Source organism: Poecilia reticulata, chromosome 2, assembly GCF_904066995.2.
Source record: "Poecilia reticulata chromosome 2, P_reticulata-male-v2, whole genome shotgun sequence".
Classification (NCBI taxonomy): Eukaryota; Metazoa; Chordata; class Actinopteri; order Cyprinodontiformes; family Poeciliidae; genus Poecilia; species Poecilia reticulata.
The window spans coordinates 24,225,364-24,246,910 of record NC_088831.1 but is presented as its reverse complement, the minus strand read 5'-3'; the positions used below and the strand labels follow the sequence as shown (position 1 = coordinate 24,246,910).

Here is a 21,547-nt window from a genome sequence, read left to right as displayed (position 1 = left end):
AAAAAGTAGACGATAAGGCAGAAGACAAATGTAGAAATCTCAAGCCACAACAACACTTAGAAGAAGAAACACGAGACGCTCCAAAAATACTTACCACCAAAAAAGGGAGCGGGGAAGTTATGGGAAATAAATACCTCGGTTTTGACTGATTATCGGAGCTCTCTGGGCCTCCAAACCTTGAAACTGGAAGAGTTGATCAGAAGATTTTAGGCAAAAGGAGCATAAATAAGAAAGTGGAAAACAGTGATCTTAGGACCTGACTTAGAGTTACAATACAAAAAACTAACAATGTGGCTGCCATCGGTGGCAGTTATACAGTTTGGTTTAATTTTATGATTTAAGTTGATGTAAATATTTTGTTTATAAGTTGTGAAAAGGTTACCAGAGCGGAACCAATGTTAATTTGTTGTTTCATTTAGGTACATATTTTTAGTTACACACCACACACTGCAGAGGGCAGCATGTTTTTCTTCTTTTCTTTGTTGGAGAGATTTGGTGAGGCACCGAGGCTCGTGTTGCAAGAAGCTACACGAAGTTTACTAACCCTTTCAGGTTGAAGCGGCCAATGAGGTACTCGTTTTGTATTTTAGTTTTGTTTGTAAATGGATTGTCTTTCTTTATGTAAATGTATTTTATCTTTTGTACAGTTCTCACGGCGAAGTTATTAAATGCCAGTAACAACCCAAGAACGCCTTGTGTCCGTTTTCTGCCTGGAGGGAGTTATAGTGAGAACTCAGTCTGCTCGACATGAGGTGAGGAGACGAGGAACTGTGCCGTCCAGCCACTGAGTAGCAAAGAAGATTCATCGCACTCTAGCATCACACAGATAAGATTGTGCTACACCAGAAACCGAAGCAGCAAGCGCTTTAAAGTTTACATTGATGTTCCAACAAGTGATACATTTAAAACAAGTTAAATGTTAGGAAGTGGATCAACTTTGTTAAGTACTTTTAAGGAGTAATCTGGTGCTCTGCATACGTTTTTTGTCCAAGTTAAAGGTTTTATCTAAGATTTTTGTAGGTGAAGTCATTTTATATATTCCTGTCATTTAGATGCTAAAAGTGTTGAATAATTAAGTGCTCAGTTTTGTACGTTGTTGGTTCTCGAAACAGTTCACGTTTATGTAATTTAAGCTGATATTTATTCAAGCATTTTCTTAAGGTTTGAAGTGGTGTGAAAAATATTTTCTATTATTCATTCTTATTATTCATTCGTTTGTAGCTATTATTTCAACTACTTGAGTTGTTATTGTTAAGTCATTAGTTCTGTAAACTATAGCTAAAAGTTATCTTGAGCCAAGTAATAAGTAAAAGTTGCATAATGGAGCAAATGACTGACACTGAAACTAAGAAGGGCGACTTACTTAAAGACAGTAATGGCGCAGCTCTACAGCAGTCATTTGAAACAGAAGAGCCAAGAAGAAGCCACAGGACTAGAAAGCTTACTGAAAAGGCTCAAGAACTGCATGATGACAAATCAAAAAAACTGCAGGATCGTTTTACCAATACTTACAATAAATGGAAAGTGACTGCAAAGCAAGCTAAAAAGGTGATAAACGGAACTCCCTCTATTGAGGTTGTGCAGGAATTGATGAGTAAGATAACTTGTGCATCTGCAGATGTGAAGCACAGTTATGAAGAACTGCGCAAATGTGTTCCCCCATGTAGTGAGATCCGTCGCAGAGTAGACACCTGTGATGCTGTATCTGAAATAATCTTGAAAAATGCATCCAGTTATCTTCACAACCAGGATGACGAAGATGATCAGACAGAGGATGTTGTCTGGCCTGAGTCTGGTTCTGTGTTTCTATCTTCAGTCTCTAAAGCCACAGGTAAAAATTCTCGAAGTTCAATCTCTGCTAGCAGTTCAAGCATTAAGTCCCGACAGTCGAGCCTTTCCTCTATTAGGAGACAGGAGGCTGCAGCAGAGCTAGCTGCTACACAAGCTGCTTTAAAGGTTCTGCAAGAGATAGAAAGTGAACAACAAGAACTTGAAAACCTTGAAGAAGAAGATAGAAAGAGGATGGCATTACAAGAGGAAGAAAATGTAGCAAGAAAGAAAGCACTGGAAGAAAAACGCAGACAAATAGAACGTCTACAGACCGTTAAGAAGTTAAGTGCGGCAAAGGCACGGCTGCAAGTTTATGAACAAGAAGCAAGCTCAGATGAAGAAATTGCAGAGTTACTTCATAACCGGTCAGTTGAACGACGTCGATCTTCAGGAGCTAAAAGAAGTTCCTATGAGCATCCACCCCAAGCAGACAGTGCCACAGTTCTTGCTGAAGCAATAGCAGAGTCTATTAATGTGAGCCGTCTCCCAGTACCTGAACCTTCTGTATTTACTGGAGACCCACTAAGATACAAGGACTGGAAGATGTCATTTCAAACACTAATAGGCAGGAAAAACATCCCAGTAAACGAAAGAGTTTACTACCTTCGTAAATACGTTGGTGGATCAGCAAGAAAAGCCATTGAAAGTTATTTCCTGTTAGGAACAGATGCAGCTTATGATTCAGCATGGGTTATCCTGGAAGAAAGATTTGGAAGCTCATTTGTGATAGCTAAAGCTTTCAAGGATAAGCTTGCATCATGGCCCAAAATAGGACCCAGAGACAGTGTTGAACTGAGGGATTTTTCAGACTTTCTCAGGGGCTGCCAGGCTGCCATGTCCCAGATTAAAAGTCTAGATGTATTGAACACCTGTGATGAAAATCAGAAACTTCTCACAAAGCTTCCTGATTGGTTGGTAGCCAGTTGGAACAGAAAAGTGATTGAGATAGAAGAAACTTGTAATGATTTTCCTACATTCAGTCAGTTTGTGGAGTTCATCACAAAAGAAGCAAAAATAGCTTGCAATCCAGTAACTTCTCTTCACGCCTTGAAATCTGGTGATGGTGAAAAAATAAAGACAACAAAGACACGAAATGTTGGTGCAAAGGTGCTTGTGAGCAACTCTGAAGAGAATCCAGAACAGAAGGGGTGCATCTTTTGTGAAAAACAAAACCATGGCATTCAGAAATGCTGGAAATTCAACGAAAAACCAGTTCAGGAACGTCTCAGGTTTGTCCAAACGAAAAGATTGTGTTTTGGATGTTTGCAACCAGGACACCACTCTAAGAACTGCAAAAGAAGAAGCCTTTGTGAAACATGTAAGGGAAAACATCCAACGTGTTTACACGAAGATCGTGAAAGAGTAAATAGAAAAGAGAAAAGCAGTGATGAGTATGGGGAAAGTGTAAAAACCTCTGAAAATAAAAAATCAAAGGAAAAAACAGAGCACAACCACAATATTGAACCCTCAAATGAAGCTACATCAAACAGAGTAGTGCAAGGGATGGACAACATGTACTCTTCTACAGTTGTTCCAGTGTGGTTATCTACGTCAAGTAACCCAGAGAATGAAATTCTTGTTTATGCTCTACTTGATAACCAAAGCGATACGACATTCATCGTGCAAGATAAGGCAGACATTCTGGACACGAAAGGAGAACCTGTGCAGTTAAAACTCTCCACACTTTCGTCCAGAAATACAATCATCCCAAGTCAGAGATTAGTTGGACTGCAGGTGAGAGGTTTTTATTCATCAAAGAAGATTTCTCTACCTGTAACCTATTCAAGAGAGTTCATTCCTGCTAATCTAAGTCACATTCCGACTCCAAAAACTGCGAGAGTATGGCCACATCTAGAGCATCTTGCAGAGGAGATTGCTCCACTGATAGAGTGTGATGTAGGACTACTCATAGGTTACAACTGTCCACAGGCTTTGTTACCCCGAGAAGTGGTGCCGGGTAAAGATAACGAACCATTTGCTCAAAAAACAGATCTTGGATGGAGCATAGTCGGTTGTGTTAGCCCGTGTGTCGACTATGGTGATGCAATTGGAAGCAGCCATAAGATCATCATGAAGTCTGTGAAACCTCAGACATCTAAGAATCTCACAAACGAAGTGAAATACATTTGCAGAACTCAAGTTAAAGAGTTCATTTCTCCACCAGATGTGTTGAGGATGCTTGAGTCTGACTTCAGTGAGAGAAGAGTTGAAGATGCAAATTTATCTCAGGAGGATTTGCGGTTCCTATCTATAATGGAAAAAGGAGTCAAAATTAAAGCAGATGGTCATTGTGAAATGCCACTTCCTTTCAAGAAAGATCGACCAAATCTCCCAGATAATAAGGTGTGTGCAGTTCACAGACTCCGATGCTTGAAAAGGAGATTTGAAAGAGATAAACAATACCAAAGTGACTACACAATCTTTATGAGGGAAATCATAACAAATGGAGATGCAGAAAGAGTCCCAGAAGAAGAAACTAACAAAGGTCCTGTGTGGTATATTCCTCATCACGGAGTCTATCACCCACACAAGCCGGGAAAAATACGGGTCGTATTTGACTGCTCTGCAAAGTTTGAAGGTGTGTCATTAAATGACTACCTGCTCACTGGGCCAGAATTAACGAACAGCCTGATAGGTGTTCTCTGCCGTTTTCGTAAGGGACAAGTTGCCATAATGTGTGACATTGAGCGCATGTTCCATCAATTTCATGTTAAAACAGAGGATCAGGACTACTTGAGATTTCTCTGGTGGCATGATGGAAACTTTCAGGCTCAACCAGCCATCTACCGCATGAGAGTTCATCTATTTGGAGCTGCATCATCGCCAGGATGTGCAAACTTTGGGTTGAAGCACGTTGCTGCCCAAGGTCAAGGCCACTACAGTGAAACAACCATCCAGTTCATTGAACGAAATTTTTACGTGGATGATGGACTGACAAGTGTTGCAACCAAAGATGAAGCTATAAAGTTGGTGAAGGAAGCAAGACAACTTTGTAGTGCTGGCAAGCTGCGACTTCACAAGTTTATTTCCAACAACCAAGATGTTCTTGTATCCATTCCAGAAGATGACTGTGCAGATTCAGTAAGAAATCGTGACATGACTCTTGGAGAGTCACACATTGAGAGAGCTTTGGGAATTAAATGGTGTGTTGTTTCGGACCAGTTCCATTTCAGAGTGATTGTGGATGAACGCCCCCTTTCTAGAAGAGGTGTTTTATCAACAGTAGCATCCATCTATGACCCTCTTGGGTTTGTAGCACCATTTATTCTGGTCGGGAAGCAAATACTCCAAGAGATGTGTAGAGACAAGATTGGATGGGACGAGCCATTGTCTGAGGATCTCAAACCACGATGGGAGTCTTGGCTGTTTGACCTAAAGAACCTGTCCGACATCAAAATACAAAGATGTTATCTCCCAAAGGGTTTTGAGAAAGTCGAAAGATATGAGTTGCATCATTTCTCAGACGCAAGTGTTAAAGGATACGGCGAATGTTCTTACTTGAGAGCTGTCAGTATATCAAACCAAGTCTACTGTTCTCTGGTTATTGGCAAGGCCAGGGTGACCCCTACAAAAGTCACCACAGTACCCAGACTTGAGCTGTCAGCAGCTGTTATTGCTGTTCGAACAAGTGACCTGCTTAAAAGAGAGCTCGAGATCCAAGCCCAAGAATTCTTTTGGACTGATTCGAAGGTTGTTCTTGGATACATTAACAACGATGCTAGACGATTTCACATATTTGTGGCGAATCGCATTCAGCGCATACAAGAAGGTTCCGATCCAGATCAATGGAGATATGTGGCTTCTGAAGACAACCCCGCGGATCATGCATCGCGAGGTCTGACAGCTAAAGGACTGATCACTTCCAACTGGTTCACTGGTCCAGATTTTCTCTGGCATGACAAACTTCCTGCTAATGATGTTAAGGTGGGAGAGTTGGAAGCTGAAGATCCAGAACTACAAAAAACCTTTGTACATAAGACACTGACGACAGAAGAGTCTCTGCTCAATCGTTTCTCTAGGTTCTCAAACTGGACAAGACTGGTTAAAGCCATTGCACGACTCATGCGATGTGTCAAAGAGGTCAAGGGTTTGCTCTCCAGAACCAACAAAGTCACCAGTCTTGAGGAGAGAAAAGAGACTGAGATTTTCATCATAGCTACAGTCCAAAGAGAAGTGTTTTCTGAAGAAATCAAAGATCTAAAATCCAAGGAGGAAACAAAGAATATCACAAACAGGCTGCATAAACTGAATCCTTTCTTGGATGAAAAGGGTGTGCTCAGAGTAGGAGGTCGGCTGGAACGTTCTTCTTTACACGCATACATTAAACATCCAGCAATCTTGCCAAGCAAAACCCATATATCACAGCTGCTCATTGGTCATTTCCATCAAAAAATTCATCACCAAGGACGTGGGATGACCATGAACGAGCTCCGATCAAATGGCATCTGGATATTGGGATGCAGTCACACAGTGTCTTCTTACATTTATAAGTGTGTGAAATGCAGGAAGTTCAGAAGAAATGCTGAAGTACAAAGAATGGCAGATTTACCGCGTGAAAGAGTGGAAGCATCGCCTCCCTTTACCTATTGTGGAATGGACTGCTTTGGCCCATTTTACGTTAAGGAGGGAAGAAAGGAGCTTAAACGCTACGGTCTGCTATTCACATGCCTGTGCTCGCGTGCTGTGCATATAGAGCTACTTGATGACATGACGTCTGACTCTTTTATTAATGCTCTTCGAACATTGATTGCCATACGTGGAAATGTTCGGCAGCTTCGGTCAGATCAGGGAACCAACTTTGTTGGAGCAAGACGAGAGTTCTTGGAATCTGTAAAGAAAATGGACCAAGAAAGCCTAAAACAACTAGGTTGTGAATTTATCATGAACCCAGCATCTGCTAGCCATATGGGTGGAGCCTGGGAAAGGCAGATCAGGACAGTAAGAAGTGTGTTGACATCCATTTTGGATCATTCATCCAAAAGGCTTGACATTTCATCTTTACGTACATACCTTTATGAAGTTATGGCGATCATAAATAGTAGGCCCTTAACAACTCACCTGCTAAGTGATCCTACTTCTCCACAACCTCTTACGCCGAATCACATTCTGACCATGAAGTCTTCAGTGATTTTACCACCACCTGGTGAGTTTGTGAAAGAAGATCTTTATCTTCGTAAAAGATGGCGCAAGGTACAGTACTTGGCCAATGAATTTTGGACCAGATGGAAAAGGGAATACCTGCTGAATCTTCAGCAAAGAAACAAATGGCACAAGACACAGAGAAATGCCAAGATCGATGATATTGTGATTCTGATGGACAATAGTCTACCCAGAAATGAGTGGAAACTGGCCAAGGTCACTAAAGTGTACCCTAGTGAAGATGGAGTCATTAGGAAACTCGAATTGTTGATGAGTGATGCAACACTTGATGACCAAGGAAAAAGAGTTAACAAGCCAGTATGTCTTGAGAGACCCATCCACAAAACAGTTACTCTTGTCGAAGCCGAGTAGCTCAGAACACGTGACTTTCTATAACTCATGTTGGACCACAAGCATTTTTCTTTTGTATTCAGGTTTAGTAGGAAATCACCTGTGATTTGGTGGGAGTGTGGCTGCCATCGGTGGCAGTTATACAGTTTGGTTTAATTTTATGATTTAAGTTGATGTAAATATTTTGTTTATAAGTTGTGAAAAGGTTACCAGAGCGGAACCAATGTTAATTTGTTGTTTCATTTAGGTACATATTTTTAGTTACACACCACACACTGCAGAGGGCAGCATGTTTTTCTTCTTTTCTTTGTTGGAGAGATTTGGTGAGGCACCGAGGCTCGTGTTGCAAGAAGCTACACGAAGTTTACTAACCCTTTCAGGTTGAAGCGGCCAATGAGGTACTCGTTTTGTATTTTAGTTTTGTTTGTAAATGGATTGTCTTTCTTTATGTAAATGTATTTTATCTTTTGTACAGTTCTCACGGCGAAGTTATTAAATGCCAGTAACAACCCAAGAACGCCTTGTGTCCGTTTTCTGCCTGGAGGGAGTTATATACAAACTGAGCAAACCTCAATCACTCCTTTGTTTAAGGTCCCCTGTGTTATGTGTCCATAGTGTGAAACATGGATTCAAGCACTAGAATTGTTGTGGGATAGAAACAATTCTAATGGCATGCAATCGCTGTTTGTTCCCCTATTAGCTCGTTAAAATATCTATATCACTCACCTCATCTCATCTACTTTGTATTCAGTGTATGCTGCACTTCTGGCTGCAAGGAGAAATGATTTAAATTCAACGTGTCAACTAAGTGAACTTGCACACATAGGCTCTCCATAGGCAACGCTTGTTTCAAGCAGCTTGACAGGAGGGCGAGACATCCATGATCTGATGTTGAAGAGGAAGCCGGTCCTGCTGTGGACTGTACACACATCAGTTTGGACGTTCCGGTCTGATGTGGTGTCTACAAGGCAGCAGCCATGCTGTGTCACATATACACAGCACTCCGTAGGAACCTGAGCGTCAAGGCTCAGGCTGCGTGTTAAGAAGCTGCCCTCGCTCTCCTGGAAGGTCAGCTCTTCTGCACTTGAAAAGCTTCTCGTGTGCGTCTACGCGTTCCGCGGCCCCGTCCGCCTGGCTGTCTGCTCGCTCGCTTGTGTGTGTGTGTCGGCCCGTAATGATGGGGATGATGGAGGGAATCAAAGGGTAGACGGAGCTGACGTTGAGGTGGAGCTCTCCATGGGAGTCCGGGCGATTGTGGAGGGAGCTTTGAAGCAACTTGTTGGATGGCTGTCCATTAATGTAAAATATCTTGCTTTCAAAGGGCTTTATTCAAGCTTGGAGTACAGGATACCTCCGGGGTCAAGGTATCTGGCAGAATAATCTCTTTCTTTAGGCGGAAAGGCAGATGAAGGAAAGGATAGTGCATCATCACCTGCCTGTTTCTGGTATCATAGATTCAGCAATTGAGAGAAGTTCAAGAGGCTATCCATATGATGAGTCTCACTTTACATGAAACAAGAAAGAAAATATTCACAGAGGCTCCCTTTTTGAAGTGGCAGCTTGCGTTACTACTGTCTCATTTGATCTGTGAATAGTATAAACCCTGTTTATTGATCTCATCTGGTCCTCTGTTTATCTTGTTTGGCTAAGGATCTCTGTGACTTTGGGCACACAGAGCGGTCTGTAGTTCTCACAGATCGGTTTTCCTCCCCTTTTGCCATGAAGAGCGGAGGGACAGACAGAATTTCATCCACCAAGTAGCAGGTTTATGATTAGTGATTTAAGGGCTTCATAAATCGCCCCATCCGTTTCAAGTTACCTCTGTACAGTTGCAGGTCCTGAGGCCGGCAGCCAGACAAAGAAGGAGAGAGAAGGGCTTGCGTAAAAGTCAAAGATCACAGCATACTCATCATACGGTGTGACGATCCCTCTCGTCTAGTTCAGCGATGGAAAAAGGGAGGCGTAGACGACACGGGGCAGTTCAGCCGCCTCGTGACCCCTGTTAAGTCTGGCTAAATCTTTGATATGTAGTTTGATACTAGATTTTATTGATACTGGAGGAGCGTTCAGAATATCAAGTATAGTTCTGCATTCCAGGAGATCAGAGCATAAACTGTTCAGTCCTGCGACTCCTGACAGCTTCCCCAACGCTCAGATAAAACTGAAGTCAAGTTTACTTTCATTCTCTGAAGTTTTTACAAGAGGCTGTGAACTGCAGTCCCTCCATGCTGCTTCTCTCCACGTATTTTCTTCTCTGATGCCAATGCTTGCATTACTTCAATGGTCAGTCAACCAATCAAAACAGTTAAGATATTCTGCACTGATGCAAAACAATAAACAGACGAAAATAGTTTCTCAATAATTTAATTATATATATGATGTATTGCATTTATGCAGACATGTATATAATGCAAAAATATCAGAGTATATTTAGTCTCTAATGTGAGCTGACAACTTTCAAGCCACTGTTTCCTCAAACTGCTTAACTCAGACCACATTTTTCCCACAGAAGCTCTTTCCTCTCCCATAGCTGGACTTTTTCTCTCCACTCCATAATGTTTTCTCTTAATTCCTGCAGCTGCAGCATCTGGTTTGAGTAAAGCTGCTTGTGCCACTTGGTTGCTGATAGAAATTGGGTGTGTAGGCTTCCTTTCATTTTTTATTTTTTTGCACCCTCATGGTGTTTTGACTCAGAAAAACAACGTGAGACTGCATCCGGTATTTTGTCTCTTTTCCTAATACATATTTGCATTTTAGGCTCCGCTTATGGGTATTATTAAAACGTTCTTGCAGAACTGGGAAACCACTGTTGTTGGTGTAAATGGATAAATGCAAGAGTAGGATTTAAAAACGGCACTAAAGCAGATAAAAGTATTGCAAATAAGGAAAAGGGTAAACAGTCAAGGTTCATATCACACAGTCAATGATAAGTAAATATTGCTCAGGGAGCTATTGTTCCACACATGTACAAGTTATCAGTTTCTTTGGGTAGTCTCAGATATTATTGTGTTGCGTTTGATTTAAACATAAATATGGGACGTATAAGTATATATTTTGAAACTATTGCCTCCATTTAAAATCGACAAACCCTTAAAGGTGTATACCGTTTTGCAACTTTTCTTCCCAGTTGCGTTCAGGCTTTTGTCTCAAAATGTCCATATTTTGAAAATGTAGCTGAAAGTTGCTGAAGAGTTACGTGAAACTTGAGTCTGCATGGCGCAATGCCAGCGCAAGATGAAATTAATAAAGGCAAGTCTGTAGTTCAGGGTGAGTTCATGAGGTGAAATTTTATATGGATATTCATTAAGTGAGGAGGAAGAAGTCAGGTGAACGGTTTCAAAAGAGTAGCTTGAGAGACTTAGCCAACTAGCTGTCTAATAAGGATTTACAGCAGCATTTAGGCAGATGTTTTACTTGTGCGGGTAAAATTTTACTATACCAATGTATCTGTCAAAATCCCTCCAGAACAAAAATTCTAGTAGCGTTCAACTAGCTGTTACTTCTGCTCCAGCTCTGACCAGCATGTGTCTCATGCACATGTGCATCAGCACTCCATGTTCTTCTTTTTGAGTAAGGTAAGGTAATTTTATTTATACAGCACATTTTCAACAAGGCAATTCAAAGTGCTTTACATAAGTTAAAAGGAAATACAAACAAAATAACAAACCAAAGAAAAGAAAAAAGAGGAAAGAAAACTAATCTAATGTTGTTCTAAAGTATGTAAACTAAGTGCTCCTGTTCACGGCTGCCAAGTATCTAATTCCATTTCTAAATAGTGAATATTCTACAGTTTCTGATAAAATAAGCTAAAGAGTGATTGACCTAATTCCTTTTCTGGGTTAAAGTGAGTACTCCACAATTCTAAGTTTGTTCTAAATCCTTTTCTGGGTTAAAAGTAATATAAACTAAGCAGTGACTGTTCTTGTTAAGTATTTCTGGATTCCAAGTTCGTAGTTATTCTAATTCAAATTCTGATTCCATTTCTGGGCTGTATAATATTGATCTAAATAGTGTGTACTCCACAATTTCTGATATTACTAATAAACTAAAATAATCCTTTTCCGGGTTAAATACTGAGTACTCCACCGTTTCTAACAAAAAAGAGGAAAGCACACATTAGGGCAGATGGCAACATTCAGACAAAACAATGTGCAAAACAAAGACGAGTGAAGGCGGTGACATGAAGGCTGAAGTTAAATTATGGATGGAAAAAAACTTTCTTCACCTCAATGAGAGCAAAACCCAAGTTCTGTTATTTGGTCAAAAACTTCAGACTACAAACCCAGATCAGATTCTTGGTTCTTTAGCTCGGTCTTATCAAACGTCTGGTAGGAGTCTTTGTTTCACTTTTGACAGCTTTTTAAAGTTAGACAAACAAGTTAGTTCTGTCGTTAAATCGAGTTTCTACCACCTTCGGCTTTTAGCAAAAGTTAAATCTTCTGTTTTAAGGACTTTGAAGGACTCATCCATTCCTTCATAACAATTCGTCTGGATTAATGCAACTGTTTATATAGAGGGATGGATAAATCACAGATTCAGCGACTTCAACTGATCCAGAACGCAGCAGCACGGCTTCTCACAGGAAACAGGAAGCATGACCATATAACACCAACTCTGGCATCTTTACACTGGCTGCCTGTTTTTTATCGAATAGATTTTAAGATTCTTTTGTTAACTTATAAAATTTTAAATGGGTTAGCCCCCTTATCTTCAGGACCTTTTAAATTTCCGGTCTGTGTCCAGAACTTTAAGATCTAATAATCAGTTATTACTGACAGTTCCTCGGACTCGACTTAAGAGGAAAGGAGATCGAGCTTTTTCTGTTGCTGCTCCTGTTTTATGGAATAACTTACCTTTCCAGATTAGATCTGCTCACAGCCTGGATCATTTTAAATCGCTTCTTAAAACTCAGTTTTACTCTTTGGCATTTAATTGATGTATTGTTTTGTGCTCTGTTTTGTTATTTGTGTTGTTGTTTTTGTACAGCACTTTGGTGCAGTTTTATACCTGTTTTAAAGTGCTATATAAATTGACATTGACATCAAAGGGTCATGGAACTACGTTGCTCAGCCTCCTGGCAAAGTCTGATAAAGGTGTTGTTTATCGAGGAATGTGCTTGGGAGCGCTCAGCTCCACAGCTCCATGGATACAGGGGGGTGAGGAAGGAAGAGCATTGTGTTTACATATCTTCAAGAAGATTGGAAATATGCAGCCCTTCCAAGGCCACATGGGGAAAGCCAATTCATAAACAGAATGTCTTAAGTCGGGAAGATTATAAATTTCAATCTTCCCTAAAGTCTCTCCGATACATCTCAGTTCCCAATCATCCAAATTAGTTTGGTCGTTCCACTGAGCCGAAACTAGCAACTTTTCCAAGATCGATTCCATCCCGTTAATGAGTTTTAGAGTCCTCGTCTCTGTCCACACCAACAGTCTGAGTGTTCGCTACTACAGCCAAGTTTGTCAGAAATTTGTCGATAAGCTAGGAATCCACAAGCTCCAAACAACAGAAATCCTGTTATCATGAATAAATCAAGGGTGAATCCCGCCGGGTGTGTTCCCGCAGGACAAGAGGGCTCTCCTGTGCCCAGACTTCTCGTTGAAAATTTTATCTTGCATTGAGAGACTGGTTGACCAGATCCATGATTTGGGTGATTTGCAAAGAAAGGCTCCAAAAATATAAAAAAGACAGGACAAAAACAGAGCAAGCAGGGCAGGTATGGGCAGGGAGGGAGCAGAGGAAAAAAGTGTCCGCCTTCACCGAGAGCAAGAGAGAAAGTGTTCTTAGAACAGTTTACTTTTAATGACCCATTTAGTAATTGTTTGAAACACATCAAGAGTGAATGGAAGTAGTAGCTAAAGTCTTAGAATTGAGTAATGCAGCCGTTAACATATCATTAAGAATATGTTAAACGGCCAATCGCCACACGTCTCCAACCCTGAGTCATTATAAGCTAATGCTACATATGAGGCGAAAAAAAGTTAAAATACAAAATTCAGCAGCAGCTGCAGTGAAACGCTTTTTTTGTCCTTCAAAGTAGAATTTTAGAACGTGTTATGGGTTTTCTAAGATTCACACAGGGTCATAATTATGCATACAGTCTCAAATTTTTACTCCTATATTTGACAAATTTTTCTTCTGCTAAAGTTTAACACTTCTAAGCAAGATTCAAAATCTTCAATTGGGTTGAACTCTAGAATATTTATGGTAACAAGCTTCATTCCTTCCAGAACCATTTAAGATGCATGTTTGTGGTAACTGTCTGATTGCAACCCTCGACTGTGTTCAGTTTTCCTCAAAATACCTTTTAAGTTAAAATATATTGTATTAGTCTCTCCACCTTGTGCAGTATGCAGCAGTGTCTCGTTGACTTCTACCCTCCTCACTGCTTTTTACAAATCATTAATATTTCAAAATGGTATTTAGCTCATACCTTAAAGTGATTTGCTTCATCTGAGCATAAAACTGTTCTCCAGATGGGATTTAGTTTGTCCATATTGGCAGCTGCGTATACAATTGGAGCTTGACAGTTCGATTGCTGAATTTGGAGCAGGTGCTTCTTTCTCGGTCGGCACTCTCTCTGTAACTTGGAGATGGAGAACCACAGCTCATTGTGGACGGTGACGCAGGTACTTTGGGGTTCATGCTGATGGTCAGTGTTTGTGAACTTCTCAGCAGAATCTTATTTTCTGTACATTTGAGAGATATTTTCAGATCTATTCTTTTCAAAACACATCTGTTTTTATGGACAAGAGAATACTACTGTATTTCCTGTCAGGGTTAAGAGCTACTATGAGACTAAAGGATCTGAAGTTTATGTTGAAAACAGCTTCAATATATTAGAAATATACAATTGGTTATTTTGCATATGTTTAAATGTTGTCTTGACAACTGATGCAAAAATCTTCATTTTGGTACAGCAAGACTGAATGTTGGATGTTGCTGTGTTGTAGATGCATGACTCATTTGATCTGCATGTATTTTACATTTAGACGTGAACATTGCAAAGTGTAAACTAAGTCGTTTATTGCAGAACTTCATTACTTTATTTATTATTATGCTATGTTTGCTGTAGTGTCATAAGATTTATTCACACAGTCAGATATATTATAGGCAATTATTGCACAGAATGTTTCTATGACATTTATAGTTTTTTTTAAAATCAGTATAGTACAAAATGTAATTTAGCCACTCTTTCCAGAATAATAACTCTTTTGATTCATAAATGGAAATGTTCAGCCAATCAACTGACTGCTTATTTTCTCATGCCACCCACTCTTAAGACTGTATAGATGTGACAAGAAGGAAAGAAAAACTTTTTCTTTTTCACAGTGGGGGTTCTTACAAGCTTTATCATGTGTTACTTTCGCCAAATTGATGTATAAACTCTTTGATCACTCATTTATTATTATTTTTGTGCTTGTGCTCAACGTAATTTAAACAGCTACGTCTCTATTAAGAACATTTGACTTTGATTGCATTCCTGTCGTGTTTTTCAATTATAATTTGATGAATATAAATGATTATTGTTTTGAATGTCAAGTGGCTGCTGAAATACGCAAGCCATCATTAAAATAACCTAATTTTGTCCGCAGTGAAGGTAATAACTTCACACAGTTAAAATGATTGAGCGCGTTTTGCGTTAATTTCAACCTGCAATAGAGTTAACAGGTTCCTAAAATAATAGTAATTGATGTGTGTGTGCGTGCGTGCGTGCGTGCGTGCGCGCGCGTGTTTATAATACCTTGTGGGAACCATTTTCCTGACACATACTACGTCGTGGGGACCAAAACCTTGTCCCCACAAGGGGAAACGCTGTTTTTGGGTCAGGGGTCAGATTTTAGGACCAAGATGTTAATTGAGTTTTGGTTAGGATTAGGGTAAAGATAAGGTTTAGGTTGTGTAAATGAATGGAATTCAATGGAAAGTCCCAACAAAGATAGCCATGCAAACGTGTGTGTGTGTGTGCGTGTGTGTATGTTGGAGAGATATAAAATACAGAAACATAAATAATAATGAAACGGAGACTTTGTGGGACTTCCCTAAATCCCAGATTACGTCCTATTTGTATCTGTCATTATCTGCTGATTATTTGAGTTTAATTTGACTATGGAATGCAGCTTTTATTGTCTTTTTCTCAATTTATCAGTTTTATTTGTACAATAAATTTGAATGTTCTGTCGGGTCCAGTCGGGTGTTTCTGCTTGATGCCCAGCACTGATTACAGACAGTGAAACAAGACTTTCAGATTAGACATTCCTATTTTAAATCTTGGTTGTTTTTTTCTTATCGCTGAGTCTTCTAGACTACAGTAAAGCTGAAAAGCATTTGTGACCAATCTTTCTGGCACTTTTTCCCATATTGCTTGACCTGTATCTGGAGTTGTCTACAGTAAGTTGAACTGTGTAAACACTTTATGATTATGATTATTTACAACGTGAATTAGTGCAGAAACAGAATTACTTACACACAAATAACATTTTGGGTAAAAAAATAAAATAAATCATGTTGTGTCACATAGCATCAACTTGAATGCAACTACAACTACTAGTGAACGTAAAGCAATCAATCGAACAAACATAATCAACTTCTTTGACCGTGTACTGCTGGTAGACACAGCTTTACAGAGATATAAAAAGTTTCACATTTTATATTGCTTCTTAGTTTGCTCTTCAGTCATCTGCTAATCCCATTTTTCCCACAGGACCTAGAACTGAGATCACCCGACTCAAAATGCTTCACCAGATTTTGAGTCCAGTGAAGCATTTATGTTTTCATCCATCCACTTGTTTTGAACCATAATCCTTTTGGAAAACCCAAATTATGATGTGTTTTTGACTCCATAAAAGTTTTACATAAAATATCCATCCATCCATTTTCTAACGCCCTTGTCCCTCATTGGAGTCAGGAAAGTTGCTGGTGCCCATCTCCAACGAACGTTTCGGGTAAGAGGCGGGGGTCACCCTGGACAGGTCGCCAGTCTGTCGCAGGGCAGCCCAGAGACAACAACCATGCACACACACATCTAGAGAGAATTTAGAGAGACCACTTAACTTTTTTGAACTGTGGGAGGAAGCCGGAGTACCCGGAGAGAACCCACGCATGCACAATGTGGGGTCATGGGGACCATTGCTCCTTGTGGGGACATTTTATAGAACAGCCAGTTACTCAAGAACATCCAGTAACTGAAAAACAACCAGTTAGAGCAAGGACAAAAGATTTCTTATGTGTGCAAATAAATGTTTATGTTTGGTAAAAATTAGTTATTTAATTTTAAAAAAGTCTTTTAAACAAAACTTTTTCTTTTAAAGGAATCATTACAATTCCAAAAGTTTTGATTACAATTTTATTTTACTTAACTGAGGTTAGTTTTTTTTTCCATTGAATAATTGGGAAACAAATTTAACTTCACACTCTGCAAACCAGAGCCTAAACTTAGTCTAGGTTGAGTTTTTTCCCCCTTCATTAATTACACACTTTTATTCACTTCGATTCATTATATCTCTCATGGTAATTCAGGGTGAGTTATTTTTAATTCTAAATAAATATCCTTGTTGGACTATTATTTAAGTGTTATTCTCCTTCAAGATATATTTACCTAACGCTAGAATAAATGAAATGTACATCATGCAGCAAAGGAAATTAGAAGATCGGACATATATCCATTATGGAGATGATCAGTTTTGGACGGGCGATGTGCCCTTATTGCATAAGCGATACTGAAGAATGACTGATATCATTAACGATACAGGAAAGAAGCTTTTAGTTATCTTGCTTTGCTAGTTAAAAACTCGTTAAAAAAGTCGTTAGCTAGCAGCTAGCTAATAGCACATCAACAACAGCCTAATGTCTGTATGATAAAAATACTGAATCAATAGATAAGAACAGTTTCTCCTCACCTGGCTGTCTCCTCCCGCTCAGTAGTTCTTCAGCGAAAGGCAGACGCAGAGGCCTGTCAGTGTCTGTTGTATTTCATTACCTCTCTGCTTAAACCGCGACTCCGAGCTGAAGCAGAAACGATACTTCAACGTTTTCCGTCATCTGACAAGTAGAAAGTCTACTCCACTTTATTCACCAAAAACGTTTTGGTGAACAGTTAATTCACCAAAAACTGTTCTGTAATCTGGAACGTTCGCTACTTTGAGCTCCGCAGTTAGCCGCCTTATCGCACTGCGCGAGAGGCAATTGCGTCATGCGTCACAGGCAAAAGGTCAAAGGTAACAAGGTGACCGGCTTATTATGTTATACAAAAAAGAAACAAAAAAGCAAATAATTTTAGCACATGTTTTTATGTGTCAGAAGAGGGCTTAGGAAATAATACCAAAAAATAAAATAAAATAAATAAATAAATAAAAATAAATATATAAATTGACCAAAAGGGCACTTGGGGGCAAGGAGAAAAAAGGGCAGGTGCTCAAGCACCCCCAGACCCCCCCTCTGCACGTGCCTGGCAACAGTATGTTAACAGAGGCTCCTCAGTCGCTGCAGGACTATTAATGATGCCTATGTAATTATTCAGACGTCCTGAAACGCTCCAACAACAACAAAGGATTTAAGCTGGATGTGTCAAAACATCACAATAACTTCGAAGGTAAGTTAATAAATCGTTTGTATTCTCCATAATGCCTCATATGTCTGACGTAGCTAACAGGGACAAGCTTACAAAGGTGCTATGTAAACGTTAAGTGTTTTGATTATCTGTGCAGTGTGCAATCTACATATCTATGCTTTATAGATAGAAATAGATATATATGTATATAAACATAGATCTATCTATATTGTGCCCAAGCTATCAGTCGAAGCTGAAGTTAGCTTCCGAATGTAGCATCTAATTCGGAAAATAACTAAAGGGCGATTACAGTAAATTTTTCACTATCTTGAGTTTTTTTAATGTGTTGTACTTTAAAAACAACACCTAGACATTTCAAACCTACCTAGAATACTAACAGCAGAATAAATAAAACATTTGTGAAACCTTCTAATTGCTTTGTGAAATTTGTAAAATGTCAATAATAGATCCCAGAACGCATTAGATCTGAATTATTAAATTGGCATTATTTATTATTTTAACTTTCCGTTTTCTTTTTTTTAAATCTTTATTATAGTTGGAGTTGGACAGGAGTTCTGTTTGATGGCTTCCTGGAGGGAGGGATCGGCTGAGATAATGTTGCCAACAACTTTTCTCCTGCTATTAACTTTTTTGCTTTTCTTTATATATAAAGTATTTCTATCAGTTGCTCTTTTTCCATTTTGTATACACTATTTGCTCTATTTTTTTATTTTTATTTTTACGTTAATGCTTACCTGGTCAGTTGAGGTGGAAATGTACATTCTCTTGATTACTGACAAAATGTCAGAACCACATGGACTGAGCTGGTTACATCAGATCAATCTGAATCTTTATTTCTCATTAAAACATCTTGTAATGTTAAGACATTATTATAAAATTGCATCTTTATTCTGCTGTAACGATGACTGCATTCTTGCAATTAAAAATTCTTGTAGCCTGGCCATAATGCTCCCTTATACAACTCACAGAACAGATGATTGAAATAAAGGCATTTTTTGAAAGTATTTTCTGTGATTTTATTACAGAAATTGAGGGCAGGAGAAATCGATTAAAATCAAATCTGCTATGAAAAAAAATCTTGGAAGTCATATCATCAAACCTTATTCAGTATGTTAAATTATGACTACATATTACTTAATATTCACATTTCTTTGCTGGTATTACCTAAAAGTGTTGCATTTTAACATCTCACTTGAATTCCTGATCCACATGCAAATACTTGTGGATCAGGGTTAGAACTGCTTCTGTTAGAACTTCATAACCTCATTTTCTAAGCAGAATCTCAGAGGGGAAAAAAGAGAAATTACATTGTGTAACGCAAGAACAGATTATAGCAGCCAGGTGGAAAAATTCACTTTAACGTGGATTATAATTTTGAAACAGCAAAGGTAGATGTCATATTTTTGGGATTCGGGAAATACGTAATTTGTACCATTTGTTCAGTGGGTTTTTTATGTGGATCGGTGACACTTAAACGGCTGTAAAGCGAAGGTTTTGGACCTTAATCTGACCGACTCCTTGTGTGGTTTGGATCGGGCTGAAGCGTTGCTGCCCTCGGTTGTTCTTAAATTACCGTGCTCAGTATCGGAGGGACTCGGCGCTCCGACTGCATGCTAAATGTATTTTATATAATTGTCACATAAACAAAAGCTAAGGAGTTGCCTAAAAATAATTTCATACTCCGTATAACACAAACCCATACATCAACACACACGACTTACCTTGTGCTGAATCGCTGCCTCTGTTCTCAGTTCCCGTTGCAGTGGATTTCTTTCCGCATTATTGTCCTACAACAAATAGGCTGAATGAAGCGCATACAGCTCCCTTTTAACATCCGTCTTCCCGTTTCTGACGCTGGATCTTCAATATCCTCAAGCTTTGAAATAGCAGGCAGCTACAAACCGTGTGTTAACTGTAGTGGCTACGTTTTGGCTGCATTCCGCTTTCGCCTTGATATCAGCAGGAAAATGAAAAAACTAAGCACTGGATGGTACTGGCTAATTACTGGACACAACGGCACACCAAAAAACTCGATTGTTGTACCAGTAGCTCGCAGATGTTTTAAGTTTTGCGTCTTTTTCATGGTACAGATCTTGCAGCCACCTCTCGTGGCATATACCCCATTGAGTTGTGGTTGGAGTTCGGCTGTAGAAATGAATGGAAGTCAATGGAAAGTCTCTGCAAAGACAGCGAGACAAACAAGTGTTTGTGTGTGTGTCTTGTATGTCTCTGTTTGGTAGGCTGAAGCCAGAGAGACCATCGCTCAGATGTTGGGAGAGCTGGACTTGGGCCGGACTGAGAAGTGTGTGAGGGTAAATTCGGTTTCCAGTGGCCTCGCTGAGGCTGACCTGCAAGTGGTTCTTCAAGCAGAGATTCTTCCTCCAGCCATCATGCTGCCCAAAGTGGAGGACATCCAAGAAGTCAAATGGGTGAGCTACAGAGCCAGCTGTCCAAAATCTATTTACTTTTCCAGTGTTCAATAATATTATATATTTTTTTATATTTTCGCCATCAGATAAACTAAAAATACTTTAAACACTTAAAGCAGGACTTTCATTGGTATTTGGTGTTTCATTGGTTTTGTGTTTAAGTTAGAAGTATATTTTGGGTAGTAGCTACATTGTAAATACTGTAAATATTACAGCCTTCGTATGCATTTCGTAGAGAATGTTGATCTCCACTCTGAGGTTTCCAACGTTTACAAATGGGTGTTTCGGGACGAGCTGAAGTTTAGAGCTAATAGGGATTAAACAGAACTTTGCTGTACTCCATTTATCCTTCCTGTTGTCTCTCGCCGCCTGGTAGAACTGTAGATATGTTTCAACAAACTCTTCAAACAGCTTTTGTGCTTCATCTTAAATACCTTACTGTTACGAAAGTAGCTAACTTTCAGGCTCCTTCACTCGAGAGCTGCATCTACACTAAAAATTATTTTAATCTCAACCACTTATAAGGTACAATTTACTTCTCAGAGAATGTTGCATTTTGGCTCTTCGAACCCGCTGATCAGGCAAGGAAATGATCTGAATCTGGTTACAAGCCAGGTTATTAATGCTTCTCTAGTTTTTTTCTGTCTTAGTTTAATATACCGTATTTTCCGCACTATAAGGCGCACCGGATTATAAGGCGCACCTTCAATGAATGGCCTATTTTAAAACTTTTTTCATATATTAGGCGCACCGCATTATAAGGCGCATAGCATAGAGCTTCAGTTTGGGTTGCCAATTTGTTCTGTACCCTATTATTACACATCCACATTTGTAAAGAAATGGTCCCGAGTACTTTATATAGTAGGCTGCCCCAGTCATTGTTTCACTCACGGTGTTGGTGTTGCGATATTGTGCCCAACTGCTTTCTGGGTAACACAGACCAACCAACACGCTGCCGCCGCAGTCTCTGTCTCTCTTCCCCCGCCCCTCCGCCCCCCCTGGCTTTAAATGTATTATCAAACTTTATTAACAAACCAGCGTTCTGACAACTATCCCAGCATGCACCGCGCACTTCTTCTTCTTTGGGGGAAAATGAAGTCTGCGGCTGCTTACCGTAGTTGCTAGACCTGTTGTGGCTCAATATTGGTCCATATATAAGGCACACCGGATTATAAGGCGCACTGTCAGCTTTTGAGGAAATTGAAGGTTTTTAAGTGCGCCTTATAG

General features: G+C 39.6%; 1 protein-coding gene and 1 long non-coding RNA gene across 3 annotated transcripts in view; both read left to right on the top strand.

The window, feature by feature from the left end:
- clybl (citrate lyase beta like) overlaps positions 1–21,547 on the top strand; it is an 83,561-nt gene that overhangs the window by 43,817 nt on the left and 18,197 nt on the right. Inside the window, exon 3 of one of the 2 annotated variants that reach the window (XM_008433432.2) lies at positions 20,132–20,320. The exons of the other annotated variant lie outside the window; for it this stretch is intronic. Within the exon in view, the coding sequence (XP_008431654.1) occupies positions 20,132–20,320 (189 nt within the window). The remainder of the gene's footprint in view (positions 1–20,131; positions 20,321–21,547) is intronic. 2 annotated transcript variants of the gene reach the window in all.
- LOC108166032 (uncharacterized) lies at positions 281–7,837 on the top strand. The gene is made up of 2 exons (XR_014085196.1): positions 281–570; positions 648–7,837. It is a non-coding gene; the product is annotated as an uncharacterized LOC108166032 (long non-coding RNA).